The following is an 18,698-nucleotide window of genomic DNA, read 5'->3' on the forward strand; positions in this document are numbered from 1 at the left end:
AGAATTGTAGTGTGAGAACAGAGGGAAAATACTTTGTTTTCCTTAAATATAGAAACACTCTCAAGTTTGTATGGAACCCCACACCTCCAACCATACCTAATCTGCTGACTGACCTTCTCATTCACATGTCTCGATGCCAGTCATTACAGATGGGATGTGAACTTCCTGTAGCTTAACGTCATGTGTATCTGTTCTTTCTTGATGTATGTTAAAAGTGACTTAAGGATCAAGATATAATACACTTCCAGATATGACCACCACCACTCAGCAGTGGCAACAGAGTGGGCTTTCACCACATGCTCGTTACTGGTAGTCCTACATTAAGATACAGCGTAAAGAAGAACTCACCGCCAAAACTCCTCAGCTCAACTTCTCAAGTCAAAGCAGTCACACTGGCATGTAATGCAGAAGGATTAGTCAGGTTTGAGCAGCATGCATGCTGGTTATTCCTCATTGTTCATCATGGTGCTGGCAAAGAAGCCTACTAATAAAAGAGCATGTGGAGAATGGAGTAAGGAAAATGCCCTGTCCTGTGTGTGAAGTCAGAGTGAGACTTTGTTTTCTCTCTCCCACAGGTCTGTGAAATTTCTTCAGTTTTTTTAAACATTTATTTAGTGTGTGTGTGTGTGATGTATGTGTGTGTTTCACCAGGCATGGCGTGTGTGTGTATGTGTACACGTGTGTGTGCATGTGTTACATGTGTATGGAACTTTAGAAATTAGTGCTCTACTTCTACCTCATAGGGTCTGGGGCTTGAACTCAGGTTGTCAAGTTTAGTAGCAAGCACCTCTGTCTGCTGTCCACCAGCCAAGTTCTGTGAAATGTCTTACTATAGTCTGGGCGTGGAGGTGCGTGTTTATATAATGTCAGCACTCCAGAGTCTAAAGCAGAATTGTAAGTTCAGTACCATCCTATGCTGCGTGCTGAGTTTTAAGTTAGCGTAGACCACAGAGTGATAGATCCTGTCACAAAAGCACCACAGAATAAAGTTGCTTTAGACTGCAGCTGTTAGACTTCTGGGAGGAAAGGAGCCAGAGTTGCCAGCTTCAGTCTCCTCTTCTTCCCAAAACATGTTTTGGACTTGAATCTGCTTGTGTTTTCAGGCCTATCATTTTTATAACATGGAGAAAATGTGACTTTTGTGTATATTTGGAGTGAGTCCTCTAACCACTTGGTTTTTCTCCCAACTGATGGCTTAATGTTTAAGAGTAGCTTTTAGACTTAGGTTTTTTTTAAATACAAAGACCTACATTATGATAACCTTGCATAATTAATTAGAGTATTTTGACCCTTGTACAAAGATCCTTAAACAGCTTTGTCACTTTAGACCCAGCTGCCATCTGAATGAATTTACTTAGGCTGTGCTATCTGTTTTGATAGCACTCCCCATTCCTTGTATTACAAAGATAAGAAAATTTATGCCTTTTTGTGTTCTTACAGTTTGGTCCTTAACCAAAGAGATCTGTTTTTAAGTCTTTTGTTTGAACAGATGTGTAAACAAGACATTGCAGCCTTAAACAGTTGTTTAAGGCTTGATGAAGACAGAAACTGAAAGAACACTTGATTTGTAGTCTTCATAGCATACATGGTGTGATCGGGATGATGGAAGAGTATGGCCACACATGGTGGTGACCTTGGAGTGTCTTTAAAGCTCTCTGCTAGTCTTGGGAACAAGCTGTAGGCTCCAGACTTTCCTGGGATAGGCTGTTCATCTTAGAACTAGCCTTCTGAGTTGAGCCTTTCTTCATCATGACTTTCCACTACCTTTAAAATCCCCTCTTAGTTCCAATTCCCAATTAGTGATCAAGCCTATCCATCCCTTATCTGCCCAGTAAAAGATTTAACTAGTTCCTGTTAACCTGCCACAGATAGGCTATCTTGCCTGTGCGCCACTCTGAGTATCCTTCCTCTGAAATGTGCAGGGTAAGGTGAGCTGGGAGATATTATGCTGGTAATGGATGCGGCTCCAGAACTAGCCCCAAGAGAGATTATCCATTATACTTTTATATCTTTTCTGTAAAATAGGAGCTAGGGACTTGTCTTAGAGTTTTATTGCTATGAAGAAACATCATGACCATGGCAACTCTTATGAAAGAAAACATTTAGTTGAGGCTGCTTACAGTTCAGAGGTAGTCCATTATCATCCTGTAGGGAAGCATGGCAGCATGCAGACAGACATGCTGAAGAAAGAGCTGAGAGTTCTACATCACAATCTGCAGGCAGAGAGAACCTGGGCCTGGCAGGGTTTCTGAACCACCAAAGCCCTTCCCAGGGACACACTTCCTCCAACAAGGCCACACCTCCAATAATGCCACTCCCAGTGGGCCTTTGGGGGCCATTTTCATTCAAACCACAACAGGGCTCCTCATGATTGTCTTCAAAAGTTAGCCTCAGCTGGGCGGTGGTGGCACACGCCTTTAATCCCAGCACTTGGGAGACAGAGGCAGGTGGATCTCTGTGAGTTCGAGGCCAGCCTGGTCTACAAGAGCTAGTTCCAGGACAGGCTCCAAAACCACAGAGAAACCCTGTCTCGAAAAACCAAAATAAATAAATAAATAAATAAATAAATAAAATAAAATAAAATAAAATAAAAAGTTAGCCTCATGGTAAACATTGTGGCAAGCTTGTATAGCCAAAACATTCTGAAAGCTGAAACAGAAGTACCCAAGTTCTTGGCTACATCATTAGTTTTAAGGTCACCTTCAACAACATTGAAAAACCCTATGTCAAAAAAATAAAAGTTATTCATTCTCCTGTATTTTAATCTCTTGGCCCATTTGTTAGCGGATGTGGTCATGAGGCCTTTTCCCATCAAATTCTCATTCCCTTATTATCCCTATGTAAGTGCCCTCTATGGTTCTTTAGCAGTTTACCTCCTAACTTATTTTTCACCTCAATTAATGTTAGTAAAAAGCGGTTTTTGTTTTGTAAACATTCTCTGAACTATACAGTGCTATTCCTAGTATATACGATCCATATGTGGCTGAGTAAACAGAAAAATGGAAGTGTAAGCAGACAGCTGTGAGGTAGGAGGAGCCCTCCTTTTGAAAGTGTACTGACATTAATGATTGCTGTCTACAGTTTTCTTAACCCTTTCATACTGAAAACTCTGTAGCTTTCCTTTTTTTAGCTGCGCCTGAAATAAAACTCGGTGCTTGAATGAAAGCGAGGCACCTTGGCTTCGGCCTTGTATTCAGAGCCTGCATTTCACTAAAGGACGGGGACAGAGGCTTCTGAGATGGCTCAACAGGTGAAGGCCAGCAGCCCTGGCCCCCACATGATGGAAGAAAACCACTGACCCCCACGCACATGCTTTGGCATGTGAGTACTAAAGCCAGGCATGGCAGCACACGCCTTTAATCCTAGCACTCAGGAGGCAGAGGCAGACAGATCTCTGTGTGTTTGAGATCAGCCTGGTCTATAGAACAAGTTTCAGGACTGCTAGGGCTACACAGAGAAACCCTGTCTCAAAAAACAAGCAAACATAAAGACTCAGTATTGTCCAAGGCTGTTTGATGGTTTCCTGCTGCAGATGGGTAACAATGCAGTATGGCTGAAAAAAACCTAGTGTGGATTCGTTTGTTTCCTCAAGTTTTGCTTTAAGAGATTTTATTTGTACACTTTTTTTTTTCCTATTTTGTCTTCTAAGTGGGAAAAGGTTGATTTAGATTACCTTGAGTTTCAGATTTGCATGCTCTTACGTAAAGCAAGGGGAAGGGAGGGTGCAAGTGAACACATCCCTAGCATTCTTCCTACATGAATGCCTTCTTAGCTACAGAGTTTCTCTATAGCTTTGGAGCCTGTCCCAGAACTAGCTCTCGTAGGCCAGGCTGGCTTTGAACTCACAGAGACCCGCCTCCCTCTGCCTCCCAAGTGCTGTACTGGGGTTAAAGGCATGTGCCACTACCACCCAGCTCATGTGTCTTCTATAATTTACAATAATAAATCATAGTAAATATATGCTTATCCAGTTTTAAATAGCAGTTTTATATTTTGAAGCACATTTTAAAGGTAAGCCAGAAAAATCAACAGTGATTCAATAGTTTTATCAAAGTTAATGCAAAGCAATTATTTGTATATGCTAAAGTTAAAACTTTCCTTTTTATTTAGACAGAAAAGGGAAAATGGTATGGGAAGCCCTTCTGTATATGTGTTGCTTTTATTGGTTAATGAATAAAGAGGCTGTTTTGGCCTGTGATAGGGTAGAATAGAGCTAGGCAGGGCAAGACTGAACTGAATGCTGGGAGGAAGAAGGCGGAGTCAGGGAGATCCATGTAGCCACCAGAGGGCAAAGACATGAGCTGCCAGGTGGAACCTTGCTGGTAGGCCACGAGCCTCTTGGTAAAATATAAAATAATGGAAATGGGTTAATTCTAGATGTAAGAGCTAGCTAGCAGTACACTTAAGCTGTTGGACAAACAGTATTACAAATAATAATAGTTTCTGTGTGATTATTTCAGGAGTCTGGGTTTAGTTATTGGTAGATAGATTGTTTTGACCAAAAATGTCAGAACAGTTGTCATTTATAGAAGCATTTTATGTAGATTAACTTGTATACATTAAAATGTAACGATTATTTTTGTAAAGACAACATACTACACCTAAAGTTTCATTGCTGTAAGACCAGGGTCCACATAATTAGCTTAGCCTGTGGTTTACTTTTTCTCTTTATCTAAAGCTCCGAAAGGACAGCAGGGTTATTTCCCTTATTTTCCCATTTTCAACTGACTGTTCCTGGTAGGCTCTACATGTCCAAAGAGGAAAGAAATGTTACTTACTGCTTATTAATTAAACTGACTACCTTAATGTCCTCTGATAAGTTCATCTTTATGACTAACCTCCTGCTTTTTACTCAGGACATCTTATTAGATGGACTTATTTAACTTTATATTATTGAGGAATGATTGCTGCATTTCTTCATTTGTGCAGTGAGTTTTATTTTTTAACAAAGATTCTAAAAGTTGGATTTGATTTTTTTTTCTCATACACACACAGTGGTGAACATACCTAACAGTGGTGCATAGTTTATGGGATTGGTCATCACATAGCAATTACTGAGTGAGAGGCCTTTTGAAGTGTGATGTTTTCTGAGGTAAGTGTTTAGCGGAAATACGCAACTCAATAAAGAGTACATGAGATTCTTATTTTCATAACTCCTTTCTTATTTTATTACAACCATTATTAGAATTTATGTCTAATGTAGCTTCAGAACCATTCATTTGTCAGTACCTTCTCTTTGAAAAAGTACTTTAATAATGAACATACTTGTATTAATTTTTCTTTTGAGAAGATATAACTTTTTTTTCATTTGAGACAAGGTTTTGTTGTATAACTCAGGATGGCCTCAAATTCACAATCCTCATACCTCTGTTCCTGAGTGCTAGGACTCCAGATGTCTGCTACCGTACCCAACTTTAAGACTGATCCTGATTTTTTTTAAATATTATTTATGAGTGTTTGGACTGCATGACAAATGCTAGAAGATGGCATTAGATCTCCTAGAACTGGAGTTGTGGGTGGTTGTGAGCCACCTTGTGGGCACTGAGAACCAAACCCAGGTCCTCTGCAAGAGCAGCAAGTGCTCTGAATTGCTGAGCACTCGCTCCGGCCCCTAATCTTGACATTAGTTACTTTTATGGTCAATGTGACAAAGTATATGACAGAAGCAACTTAGCAGAAGACTTATTTGACTTGGAGCTTCAGTTTGTCATGGTGAGGAAGGCATGTTAGAGTTTGTGGCAGCAGAAGCGTGTGGCAGAGGCTCCACATGTTTTGGCAAGTCAGTAAGAGGGGGATCAAAAGCAGGGCCAGACTGTAACCCTCAAGACTAACCCTAATGGTCTGTGTCTGTCAGAAAGCCTACATTCCAAAGGTTCCACAGCTTCCTTAGACAGTGCCACCAGCTGGGGACCAAATGTTCTAATACATGTGCCTGTAGGAGCATTTCATATATAAACTGCAACAGATTTTTAGAGAAAATATTAGAGATGCCAGGTTCATGTTTATAATTCTATCACTCAAGAAACAAAAGAAGCAGAAGCAAGAGAGTTGTGAGCTTAAGACCAGTGTGGTCTTACTACTGAGGTCAAGGCCAGTTGGGGGTACATACTGAAACATGTCTCACCCAGTTCACCAATGAGTAGGAAGTGGGTAATTGTGGCTGTACAGAAACAGGGTTTGCTTTCTTCCTTCGCCTTGTAGTTTCAAAGCTTTCCTTCCAGTTCCTACCCAGTTATCCGGTTGTTGCCAGTCCTGCTCTCTGGGAAAAGAAAGGTGCTTTTAGCTTGATGCCTTGAGCCACAAGAGCAACTTCACCCTCTGTCCTGATGTTAAAAGACACAGGATTGCTTTTTAGATTCCTCATCCACTTTTCTTTAGGGACTTAGTGTCACCTCGCTGTCAGACTCCATAGCATACCTGATCGTGAACTGTCCTGTCCTGGCTGCACATTGTCAGTGTGCTACGCTTCACTTTGGCATTAATTGCCCGTCTCAGCTGTTGTAAAGAGTTAGCTGTACGGCTTTAAGATAAAACAGTGAAAACCTCCTCTGTAACAAAAACACCAAGATATTTATAAATTAATATGGACATTATTTTTAAAAACCAATTTTTAAAAACTACATAAATAGAGCTGCCATGTAAACCAGCAGTTCATAATTCTTTGTGCTCACATATGCCTTAATACAATGAGAAAAAGCTCTAGGCTTTTCTGTCTGAGAATTGTGTGGATGCTCACATACACACCCTGCAAATGCAGCTTCAGAAGGTTCAAAAGTACCTTTTTCTGTTGTCCCTAGAACCTTCATAGGGCCAGGGAACTCTAGCAAAGGACCCTTAGTAAGAAAAAAATCCCAGAGTCACTGAAATTCTTGCCCATGGCTAATCTCTGGAACTCATTAGTATGTTATCTTACCTGACAGCAGAGAACTAAGATTATAGGTGCAATTCAGGTGGTCTTGTTGAATTAACTGGATGGATGCCATTAAAGGATACTTACTACCCATCTGGCCAGGATCCTTTGCCCTGAGTATCTGGCTGGACTTAGGAGAGTCACATTCCTTCTTACCAGCAGTACCCTCCCTGGCTGTATGCACAGGGTGGTGTGACCCCGAAAGAAGTGTTACAGGAAGACAAGGACTGTGTTCTGCATCTGGGAGTTGGTGAAGTATGGAAATGAATTGTCCCCTAGAGCCTCCGAAAAGGAACATAACTCTGCCAGCACTTTGATTTTAGCCCAGTGAGACCCGTGTCAGACATACCTACAAAAATGTAAGGTCAGGAGTTTATGTTGTTTCAAGCCAATAATACCATGGTAACTTGTTATACAGCAATCAGAATGTAATCCACTACCTCCATTCCATACTTATAATTCAGTATAAATGTGACAGCACAAACATTCCTGAAATCTTAATACAGTTGGGCTAAATACAAATTTATGGCTTACAACCTAATTTCAATAAAGTAGTAAAATTATCTACTAAAATAGCAATTTGAAGTCATGTCTTTTTAAAAAAAAATAAGATGTAGAATTCATGTGAGGGGGGGAAAATGAATTTTCTCCTTTTAAGAATCTGGTTTTAAATTGTGTAATATGTCAGAAAATCTAATGACCTATTTATCCAGTATCTTTGGTTGCAGAGGCTGAATTCTTGAAGGATTTATAAAACTGATTCTTTAAATGTGTATAAAATGTGAGCTTTGTAATGTCAGAAAGAGCAATCACATAAACAATTGAAAAGAGCCATTGCCCAGACTGTCTCTCCATGGCTTCAGAAATCACAGTGTAGCAGGAAGGGGAGTTCTTGGTAGGTCCAGCTGCTCTCCTGTTTATTCTCCTTATGTTCACATTAGCATTCCCATCTCTTAAAATAGTGAACAGTCATCTCTGGGGATTTAGAATCTGTTACTTATAACCCTCATCTTGTTCTGATAGAAATGCATACATAACATCTCTTTTGGATTTATCTTAAAGATAAGTATTTTTTTTTCTCTTCAATGATGATGTTTTCAGGCGATTTAAAAACCTGATGGCCTTAACGAAACAGCTTCCAGTATTCCTGACTGCTGTCGGCAGAGCTGCGGTCGCACCTGTCTGCCTGACACGGTTTGTTCCTGTGCACCATCATAGCTTCTGAAATGTCTGCTTATCTTCATTAGAGATGGTTTGCATACAGTTGCTTTAAGCAGGGGGGTGGGGGGCGGGGGGGGGTATGTGAAAGTAAGTTAAGATATACATGTTGTGCAAGGAAACCAAGGGGCTAAGTAGTTTTTAAATGGTCTTACCTCTTATATCATGGGTGATATGGCTTCAGTGTGTGTTTGTGTCTCAGATGCATAGTAATGGGAACATAAGAAGTACTTAGAATATCCATGGAGTCAAAATGCACTCGCTACCTGTCTTGTGAACATGGGCCATTTTGTTCCCATTTGGGTTCCCTCCGTCTTAGGATTCCTATTGCTGTGATGAAACACCGTGACCGAAAGGCAAGTTGGGGAGGAAAGGGTTTATTTGGCTTACACTTCTACATTGTAGTCCACCATTGAAGAAAACCAGAACAGGAAACTCAAACAGGGCAGAAACTGATGCAGAAGCCATGGAAGGGTTCTGCTTATTGGCTTGTTTCCAGTGTCTTGCTCAGCCTGCTTCATTATAGAACCCACAACCACCTGCCCAAGGGTGGTCCCACCCATGTCAACCACTAACTAGAAAATGCCTTACAGGCCTGCCTGTAGCCTGCTCTGATTGAGGCATTTTTCTCATTTGAGGCTCCCTCCTCTCTCGTGTCTAACTTGTATCCAAGTTGACATAAAACTAGCCAGCACACCATCAAGGAAAAAATACTACAGTATTATCAACCATCTTTTTATATTTGAAATTTCCTGTGTTTTTGAGATCAGCTCTCTTTATTTTGTCCAGCTAGACATTGACCAGACAGTCGTGAAGTAGCTGGGTACAGGCGTGCCCTACAGTGCCTGGCTTGGGCAGTTGTCAAGCTGTAGTTTGACCTGTGTGTGATTATAGGTGGCTTGGCCTTGTACGACACTGAAGGGGTTACCGTTTTGTTCTGCTGGCACTAGTTAGAAGTCTTACATTCGCCAGTTCTTTTCTACCATCTCTCACTCCAGCAGATTTTAGAATATTCCCTTATCTATGATCTGAAGGGAGATATTTATTGTCTTTGTTCCTAGTAAAGATGCTCTCCCCTTTTTTAGTTTGAAGTTTTGTTTCTCTAATTCTTTGCCCTATGGTTGTATTCCCTCTCCATTTTCTGAATTCTTTTTTTTTTTTTTTGCATTTCTGAATATGCTTTCCCTCTCTTCTCTCAGTACCTACACTAAATTCTGAGTTATTTTATTATCCTAGTTTATCAGCCTCGTTGCAGGCCTGTGCTTGCTGTCTAGCCCATGTATTGTTTCTATTTTACCTTACATCTGTTTCTTAAAGTTTGTATTTGGCACTGTCTCGAGTGTCATTATACGGTGCTATGCTGGGGTTTTCTTTCTCTTTTTTAAATCTTCCCGATAAGATAATTGAAAGTGTCCTTCAGATTGCCTGATCCCTGTCATTCTGCAATAGAATTCACATCTTGGCTGTACCTGTGGCTTAACAATGCTGGGCTTTTAGTGTTCTTTAGGACTCTCTTAATTTCTTTTCCAACCGAATCATAAGCCTTCTTTTGATTCAGGAAGCCTTCTTATACTGTTTTGGTATTTGAACCTCATTGGACTCTAGTTTTCACTGGTTCTTGGCCAGTTTTCAGCATAGCTTTTCTTACCAAACAGAATGTACAAAATTCTCCAATTGTCACCCACTGGCCGTTCTGTTCATCTCTAGCGGTTCTTTCTAGATACTACGCCCAAGTGGGCCTTTTAGAAAGAACCACTAAGGGAGTTCCCACAAACAGTTCTTTCTGTCTAGGGTAAGAAGGATGAAGCTAGGCCCTACTTTTTGTTCTGTGTACCAGTTTAGGCTTGTCTAACCTTCCTGTGGGGAGGGGAGTGCTGGGGAACTAAGGCACTGATTGTTTTGGACAAACATTTACCGCTGATGCTCCTGCTATTGCTGCTCCGTGTGTTTCTAGTATGCAGGTGGGTACATGTATGTGCACAAATGTGTCTTGTCTTCCTTGGGACAGTGAACCCTAGGATCCTCCTGCCTCTTCCCCAGCGTCGGGATCACAAGTGTTCCCCCACTGCACCCAGCTTCAGTGAGTCCTAAGGTTAAACTCGGACCCTTTATCATTAGTAGAAGTACTAACACTCTTTAGTTAGTGTGCTTGTGTTAGTGCAATAGTGGTGAGAGAGTGACTCCAGACGTTGATTTTTCTCTATCCACCTGTATTTTCTGGGAATTGAGCTTAGGTTTTCAGGCTTTGCAGCAAGCCTCTCCCCATCAAGTCATCTAGCCAGCCCCCAAACGGATCGCCATGCTTGCGCAGTAAGCATTTTGCCAGTGAAACTATCTTCCTAGTTTGTTTGTTGTTGTTGTTGTTGTTGTCGTTTTCTTTCAAGGAGTTAAATCATGTCCATCTCCCAGCTCCACATCTCCTGTGGACCATGTTCTAGAATACTAACCTGTGGCCTGCTGGGCACTCTTGCTATGTCGTTTCTTTGCTTTTGGAAGCTAGAAAGTTTGGTTTTCTTACCTTGGAACTTAAGTATGTTTTTGTTGTTGTAGATTTGTTTCTATTATTTTTATTTTTGGAATGGAGTAGAACTTTATACCTGGCCACAGTTGCCATTGAGATTAGAAGCATATAATATCTTTTCCTAACATTAAAGAACAGCCCATAAAATTATTATAAAGTAACTTTGGTTTTATTTATAACGTACAAGCTGTAGACAATGTGGAGAAGTAATTTTGTTTGTTTTTGAGACAGGGTCTTTCTGTGTAGACCAGGTTGGCCTCAAACTCACAGAGATCTGCCTGCCTCTGCCTCCCGAGTGCTGGGATTAAAGGCATGTGCCACCACTACCTGATTGATGATATTTTTAAAATACTTAATATTCTTCAGCCTAACAGAGGACTTATGAAATTGGTTTCCCTTTTTGCTACATAATGGTTCCTTTTTCTATTTAATGTGCTTATATAAAATTAAACAAAAATTGCTTCATAACTTTTACAAAAAACAAATAAATGAGGTAGACTTTATTGGTTTTATTTTTAAATGTTTTTTGTTTACAAGGGAGGCACATGTCTGTGCTATAACATGCATAGGGGACAACTGATCTCCAGATGTTGTTTTTCTCCTTGTGGGATCTGGTTATCAGGGCTGCATGCAAGTGATCTCTAGTCCTCTTTTATTTTTTGAGATTAGGTCTCTTTAGCTCAGGCTGGCCTGGTAGTCCCTGTGTTCTTCAGAATGACTTGAATCCCTGCCTGATCTACCTACCTCTGCCTCCAAATTGCTGAGATTAGAGGTGTGGACAACCACACCTTGCCTAGATAGACCAATTCTGAACCTTCATTATTTAATCATTGGTTATTATCCTTAGATAATGGCTGTCAGCCTGTGTGTCAGTCCATCCACATCCTTGACAGCAGAGAGTTTTCCCATACTCTGTCCTTTTAAAGGTCTAGACTAATATCCTCCAACAGTTGCTCCAGTTGAATAATGTGATCTGCTTTACTGTAAAGAGTATCTGGGACAAGTGTGATGTTCTTTGTCTTGTTAATCCAAAACTATTTTTTCAGGCTTAGTTTTTATTTCCTTTTTTACAGACATACAAAAATAAGGTGAACGCACACTCAGAGAAAGATGAGACCCCAAGTGATGGAATCATTTCCTCTCCTCTGTGTGTATCCCATCCTGTGAGCCAGAAAAAGAAAGATGTCTACCGTACTAACCAGACTACCTTCATCATTGGAGAAACACCAAAAGGAATCCGCAGGTATGTTATCTATGGTAACTCTAGACTCACGCCAGTTCTCAGAAGATGTATAGCTTCATCATAAAGTATAGAATGTAAAAACATACCTCACATCCAAATTTCAGAAAATCAGGACTTTTCTATGTCAAAAAAAAAAAAAAATGCTTTTGAGATAGGCTCTCACTAAGTAGCTCAGACTGGCCTGGAGTTTGCTATGCATAGTTCAGACTGGTGTTAGGAATCTCATGCCTTAACTTGCTAAGTTCTGGGATTACAGAGATGTAGTAGGGACTGACATGGAAATGAGGCCATCTCCAGGGTCAGTGAAGAAATGAGTAAGCCAGGAGTTCAGTGGGAGCTACACACGCAAGTGTTAATGTTACCAAGAATGGCATCAAGAGTTGGTGAGGTGGCCCCCTAAGCCTGGTCCACGGGGCCTCTGGACAGAGGAAATGATACCAGCTCTCGCTCAGAGTTGGTCTCTGAGCTCCCAGGAAAGGAGCAGCAAGCCCCACAGTAACCCATAGAGCTGGCATGAGGCCACACCTCGCCCTGCCAGGCAGGCTTGCTGCAGTGATTCCTGCAGGATGTGCCTTTTCATTGTGGTCAGTTATTCTTCTAGAGGGTGACTGTATTTCCCTAGTCGTTAAAGAAACATGGGTCCCTATAGCAGTGTGTTCAGAGGAGGGAAGGACAGCGGTGGTTTCCTCTTGTCCCTTCGTTGCTCACAGCCCACAGAGGAAATGTCTCCTGCTAGGTGAAAGGTAAGGAGTAATACTAGAAAGCCATGACCTGTCTGGACACCCCACCCTTCCTGCTGCCATCATAGTCAGTCAGAGTCAAGACAGTGTCTTGTAGCAGCCACGTGATGGCCTTTCAACACTTCCAACCCTCAGAGAGCAAAGGCAGTGACATGGTGATAGCAGATATGGTCCAGCTCCTTCCCAAGAGTAGACATGCTTTGGAACGTTAGCCGTCGTAACTTCCAGATGACTCCTCGCTGGTTTTTTTTCCTTTTCTCTTTTCCTAAAGCAACTCTACTACTTTTTTTTTTTCTCACAAAAGTGGGTAGCTTGTGTTCCTAATTACACCTTCCATTTTCATTGAATTCTTAGAAAAAATTCTGTTGAAGTCCCAGAATTAGGAAAATGAGTTGGAAGGCAAAAAATAATCCTTCTGTGCAGCCATGTGCATAATTCACTCAAGGTTCCATGGGCTAAATAGTGTTGAAGCAGCACTACTTCCAGGGACGACCCACCCAGAGTCCTAGGTGAGGGCATGCGTGCTTTCAGGTTGCTTTGGCATCTGCTAGACAGAGGTGTCACCAAGTCTTAGATAAATAGAAGACATCACTTAAAACCCTCTTGGTCACTAAATCCTTATAAATAAAAGTAAAAACATTTACTAGGTCCTGGAAATGGATTTGTGTAGGTGAACACGAATAAGGTAGTCCCACACTAGCTCAGAATTGAGAATAATAAAGGGTTCTTTATTTAGGGGGAACTTATAGATTACAGTTCTGAGTGTGAGCAGGGAACAGGAACTGAATCCAGCAGCAGAGAGAGAGAGAGAGAGAGAGAGCGCAAGTGTGCACGTTTTTTAGTACCCAAGGCCATGCCCAACCTGGTCCAGCTTCTCAAAGGCCATTGGCTAAAAGAGTTTCCCAACACCTCCTCTTTTTGTCTAAATAAGAGAATTCCCAACCCAATATAAAACTATATACAATAAGAACAGATATCAAGTATAAAAATTAGAATTACAACCAGCATAAATAATATTAAGCAATAAACATATGCTAAATGATAATTATTTTATTTTAAGGAGTCTAAGTCCTGTATTATAAATAACTTGGCTAAGTCATGAGAGAAAAGTAACTATGATTATCTACTAGTCTTTAACCCCATCAAAGACCGGTTGTGTGAAGTGAAATACAACTCTAAAACTGTGGAGCCTTTAACATGTGCTGCATAATTGGCTTTGGTTTTTATCTGAAGAAAAATTTACAGATACTTAAGTTTCCCAACTTAGGCCCCAAATGCAGCATCAGCAAAGCCATACGCTGTACCTTATTTTTTTTTCAGTGGGGAGGGAGATGAGACAGGCTGGCTCCAAACTTACCATATAGCTGAGGTCGATCAAGAACTCAATCCTCCTGCCTCCACATCCAGAGTGTTAAGATCACAAGCATATGTTACCAAGCCTGGCTCAAAACTGGGATCTTTTGAAAACACCTTGTGCTAGTTCCTATTCTCTTCCATGCCCCACCCTTGACTTTACTTTGATCCTATGGGTCCTTTAGCCAGTGCTGTCACATTGAACTTCAGTGTAGTTTAGGGGATAGGCACAATTTAGATTTTAAATCCTCACTGTGGAAAGCAGCAGTCTATGGCTCAAGGAACCTAAATAATTTTTCTGCCTCCACTTTACCAGGGTACCAGAAAGCCCATTTGTGTGTGTACATAGAGAAGTGTTTGTTATCATCTTACTCTAGGAAGGCACTTTGTGTCTTCAAATAACATCTTACTTTGTTTATTTGGTTTGGGGGGGTTGTTTGTTTGTTTTTAAGATAGAGTCACCCTATGTAGCCCATACTGCCTCAAATTTTCCATCCTCTTGTCTCTTGAGTACTAGGCATGTATGTAGGTGTACACACCACCATGCTCAGTAAAAATGGGCTCTGGCTTCCAAGATTAGCTGTCTGCACAGGTTGAATCAATTGGGGGTGGGGTTGTGGGGCTACTGTAGGAGGAGGGGGATGATTGTTAGCTCCCAGCCGCCCCGGCTAGCTTAGCCCTGAAATAACCACACAGAAACCATATTAATTAAATCACTGCTTGGCCCATTAGCTCTACCTTCTTATTGGCTAACTCTTACTTCTTGATTTAACCCATTTCCACTAATGTGTGTGTCGCCACATGGTTGTGGCTTACCGGCAAGGTTCTGCGGCTGACTCTGGTGGCAGATCCATGGCGTCTCTGACTCCGCCCATCTTTCTCCCAGCATTCAGTTCCATCTTTCCCGCCTACCTAAGTTGTGCCCTATCAAGGAGCCAAGGCAGTTTTCTTTATTCATTAACCAAGAAAAGTAACACAGACAGAAGGACCTCCCACACCAGACTACATTTATAAGGCTTTCTTTAAAGCTCAACCAAAAGCCCTGTGAAATTCTATACTTTTGAAAGAAGGGGGAAAGGGAATTTTTTTTCAGAATTTTCCATTTATCAAAGCCATTCTTTAACAGTATTATTCTGAGACTTGAATGCAGTATAGATTCTCAAATACAGAGTATTTAATGATGATTCTCATGTCAGTCATAAATTGACTAACTGGAGGGTTAGCCTGCTGGGTTCTCATAATTCCCAGGAAATACATAATAGTATAAATCAGAGTCGCGGAAAAAGCTGATGATTTAATAAGGTAAAAGACCATTTCTGGTAGCATTAGGGAAGAGGCACATTCTCCTAGGATGGGATTAAGCTAATATTCCAAAGGGCAAGGTGCATTGTTCTGTCTTTACGTTTCCTGTCACTGCTGACAAGCACATTAAAAGTCCTTAACTCCGCTGCAGTGTGCAAGCTCAGGCACACGCGCCACAGAGCATGTGGAGACCAGAGGACAGCGGTCTGGAGTTGGCTCTCTCATTCCACCCTTGCATGTGTTCTGACTGAATGCAGGTCCTCCTCACTTGTACCTGCTGGGCCATCTCAACAGCTTTCTGATTAGCTCTTTCAAAATAAATTGTAAATGTAATACAAAATAGTAACTCCTGGCTCTGTCTATCCAATCTTTAGAAAGCAGTTTGAAGAAATGGCCTCTCACTACAAGTCGTCTGTACAGGAGTTTGCTAGACAGGTAACCAGCGCCGCGTCTGAGGAGCGACTGCAACTGCTGAGGGTCTTCTACAGCCTCCGGCACCCAGAGGTAAAGGGGTTCTTCGTGAGTTCTGCCCCAGAGTCGACCAAATCTGTCCACAAGGAGGGGGAGAGGGTCAAGAATAAATCCAAAGGAAAAGAATCTCTTTTAAAAGAACGGCGCTCAAATGATAACACTCGGTCACGCAATGATCCCACCAACAAAATGTCTCAAGCTTACAACCCAAAACTGTGTAAAGGAAAGTCAACCAGATTTCAAAATCATGGTTCCCATGGAGAAGAGATATTTTCTAGTGATACAAAAATTAAGAAATCGTCTGTCAGCTTTACTCAGGAGAGCGACAGTGAGAGAAATGACCACACACCCGGGAACAGCATGACACTCTTCTGTCCAAACAGCAAGCCTGGAGCCTTAGAGGCAGAGCGAGAGAATTCCCCAGGGGCGTGCAGTTCCAGAGACAGATCACTTCTCAAGCTGGGGAACAGCAGGGTAGAAAACCCAGCGTCAGAAAACGCTCCTGTGGAAGGCTTACTCGGTGACACCTCTATTCTTAATGACCTCTTTAAAAGCTGCGGGGAGGGTCCCACACAGCTGCCAAAGAACGTTCTTTCAGGATCTGTGACAAAAGCAAAGCAGAGACCCAAAGATTTCTGGGACATCTTGAATGAGCAGAATGATGACAGTCTTAGCAAACTCACTGACTTGGCAGTGATAGAGACTCTATGTACCAAGGCTCCCCGCTCCACAGCCTCCAAAAGGAAAGATGAACTGGAAGCTCCCCTTTGGAAAGCAAATGAGAAGTTTTTGTGGAAGACGTTTAACTCGGAGGATGACGAAAGCGTAGCCAGCACAGAGAGAGAGTAGAACTTGGGTGTGCCGTTAAGTTAGTGGATCAGTGAGCTGTGTGAGCGTTTGTGGTACTGTAGTGGAGTCCTGAACAGTTGTTTACAACAGCCTAAAATGTTACCCTGGGTTTTCTTTCCCTAACATATATGTATATGTTTAATAATTAATCTCCCAATTTATACAGTGCTGGGGATCAAGTCCAGGACTTCATATACACCAAGCACTCAGGGCAACTCCAGCTGCATCTCCTGCCCCTGATTTGATCTTTGGAACAAATGTGCCTATATCATATTATCATGTTATTAAATGAAATCTTGGACGCTCTCCTCCTGTGTGGTTCTGTGACCTCACCTGAGTGATTTGCCCAGTGTTTGCCCACTCCTCATATGAAAGATACCAGGATTGAGCCAGGTTGACATAGCCTTCTACTTTGGGAAGTTATTATTTTCCTTCCTTGGAATCATGTGCTAGTACTATTGAATTATTTTAGATAAGAATTGTAATTAGGAATGGATATATGGTATTATGTTAAAATGGTATAACTGCTCCGAGTCATGCATAAATTTGTGAGCTGTGACACTAAAGTAGTGGGATTGTTACCATTGTCCAGAGCACCAACGCCTTAACCTCTCACATTACTGTGATCTAGTAAATATAAGCAGAGCTTTGTATTTTAACTTTGTATTTAAGTAGAAGGAAGTGAACAGACGTTTGATTTTAATTGAAACCCCTTTCAGTGAACTTAATATATGTGGTATGCACACTCTGAAATGTTCTCATTGTTGGATTTGTTTACTTGGTGGCTTTTTCTCAGCTACTGTGGTCTGTGATTGGTGCTTGGCTGTGTAGGTGACACCTATACGTGAAGGCAGGGAGGTCCGCATAGCCCCTGGGTTGTGACTGGCACACTGAGGGTGTGGGGCTGGTGCCTGCCCACGTTCAGCCAAGTCTGCAGGACTGATGCAAGGAGCTATCCAGTCAGAAAAATAGCAGGCTCTCCAGATTCCCCCTACGCTGGAGCATTTTAAACTTATTACTTTCTTTTTTCCTTTGCTGTAAGAACCTCTTGAACCTGTTGCAGTGCTGGAACACAGTGCTTGAGGTAACTTGAATCTGTGATCCAGGGCCATGATCATTCATCCTTGGCTGGGGGTGGGTGAGTTAAGTGTTGTGTTTGCATGGACAGAAACCAGCCCCCGGTAAGGGCTGTACACCCACTAACAGAAACAAGAAACAGGCTCCCAAAGGCTTCTCCAGCCCCTGGTGCCCCTCCTCCACCACTCCCCAGGGAGCAAGGAGGGGAGCAGGCTTTGGATTAGTCAAACTAAGAGTTGTTGACACACACCCAGGGATCGCCCAGGTATGGAGGCCTGCCACTCAGAAGGTGGCTGACCTTCCCAAACTGGGCATGGCACAACTCTGGGGCTTTTCCTTTTCAGCCTGCAGCAGGATGGACACAGCCAACTGAGCTTGGCCCCACACTTCAGGAAAACTGCAGACCCTGTGGACCACAAATGAGCACTTCTGTGGGTGGCAACTCCCACAAAGCCTGAGCACACACGCACACACTGCCTTAAAAGAGAAGAAAGGCTAATCTGGAGGCAGCTACGGAAAACTCTGGAGCTCAAGCCATTGGGAAGCTTGTTATCTACCACCAACTGCAAGCTGGGCAGGCATCCTGCATCCCTCACAGCATGAAGCCGTGGATGGTCCAGCTTTGGGAGGGCAGGGAGCTTGAAGAGCCTGCGCCTCAAAGCAGGGAGCTGCACGTCTGTGATCCTGTGGGGTCCCCCATAATAATCTGGCAGGAGGGTAGGGATGGTCACCTAGTGCGTGTGGCCAGTCGAGGGTCCAAGCGGAGGTCCATTAGGAGCAGGTGGGGAACCCGGGCGGGGGCGCCGCTTGGCGCAGTGGGCTGGGTGAGTGGACCTCAGGTGGAGAGCTCCCGCCCCCTGGAGGCCAGAGGCGGCGATTTCTGCTGTCTGAATCACTCTACTGATTTTAGAGTTGAAGCCGCTGGCCGGAGGCACCGCCCTTCCTGCAAACACCTAGACAGAGCTGCCGAGCAAGGAAGGAAATGGGAAGCTGGCAGGATGAATCTGGCTGATT

The 18,698-nt window shown here is 42.5% G+C and overlaps 1 protein-coding gene across 1 annotated transcript in view; it reads left to right on the top strand.

The window, feature by feature from the left end:
• Ercc6l2 (ERCC excision repair 6 like 2) overlaps nt 1–17,207 on the top strand; it is an 81,748-nt gene extending 64,541 nt beyond the window's left edge. The window contains exons 18-19 of the mRNA XM_057787870.1: nt 11,723–11,892; nt 15,662–17,207. Of these exons, the coding sequence (XP_057643853.1) occupies nt 11,723–11,892; nt 15,662–16,607 (1,116 nt within the window). The 3' untranslated portion in view covers nt 16,608–17,207. The remainder of the gene's footprint in view (nt 1–11,722; nt 11,893–15,661) is intronic.
• Nucleotides 17,208–18,698: the final 1,491 nt, after the last annotated feature.

The sequence above is a fragment of the Chionomys nivalis genome, chromosome 13 (assembly GCF_950005125.1).
Source record: "Chionomys nivalis chromosome 13, mChiNiv1.1, whole genome shotgun sequence".
Lineage (NCBI taxonomy): Eukaryota > Metazoa > Chordata > Mammalia > Rodentia > Cricetidae > Chionomys > Chionomys nivalis.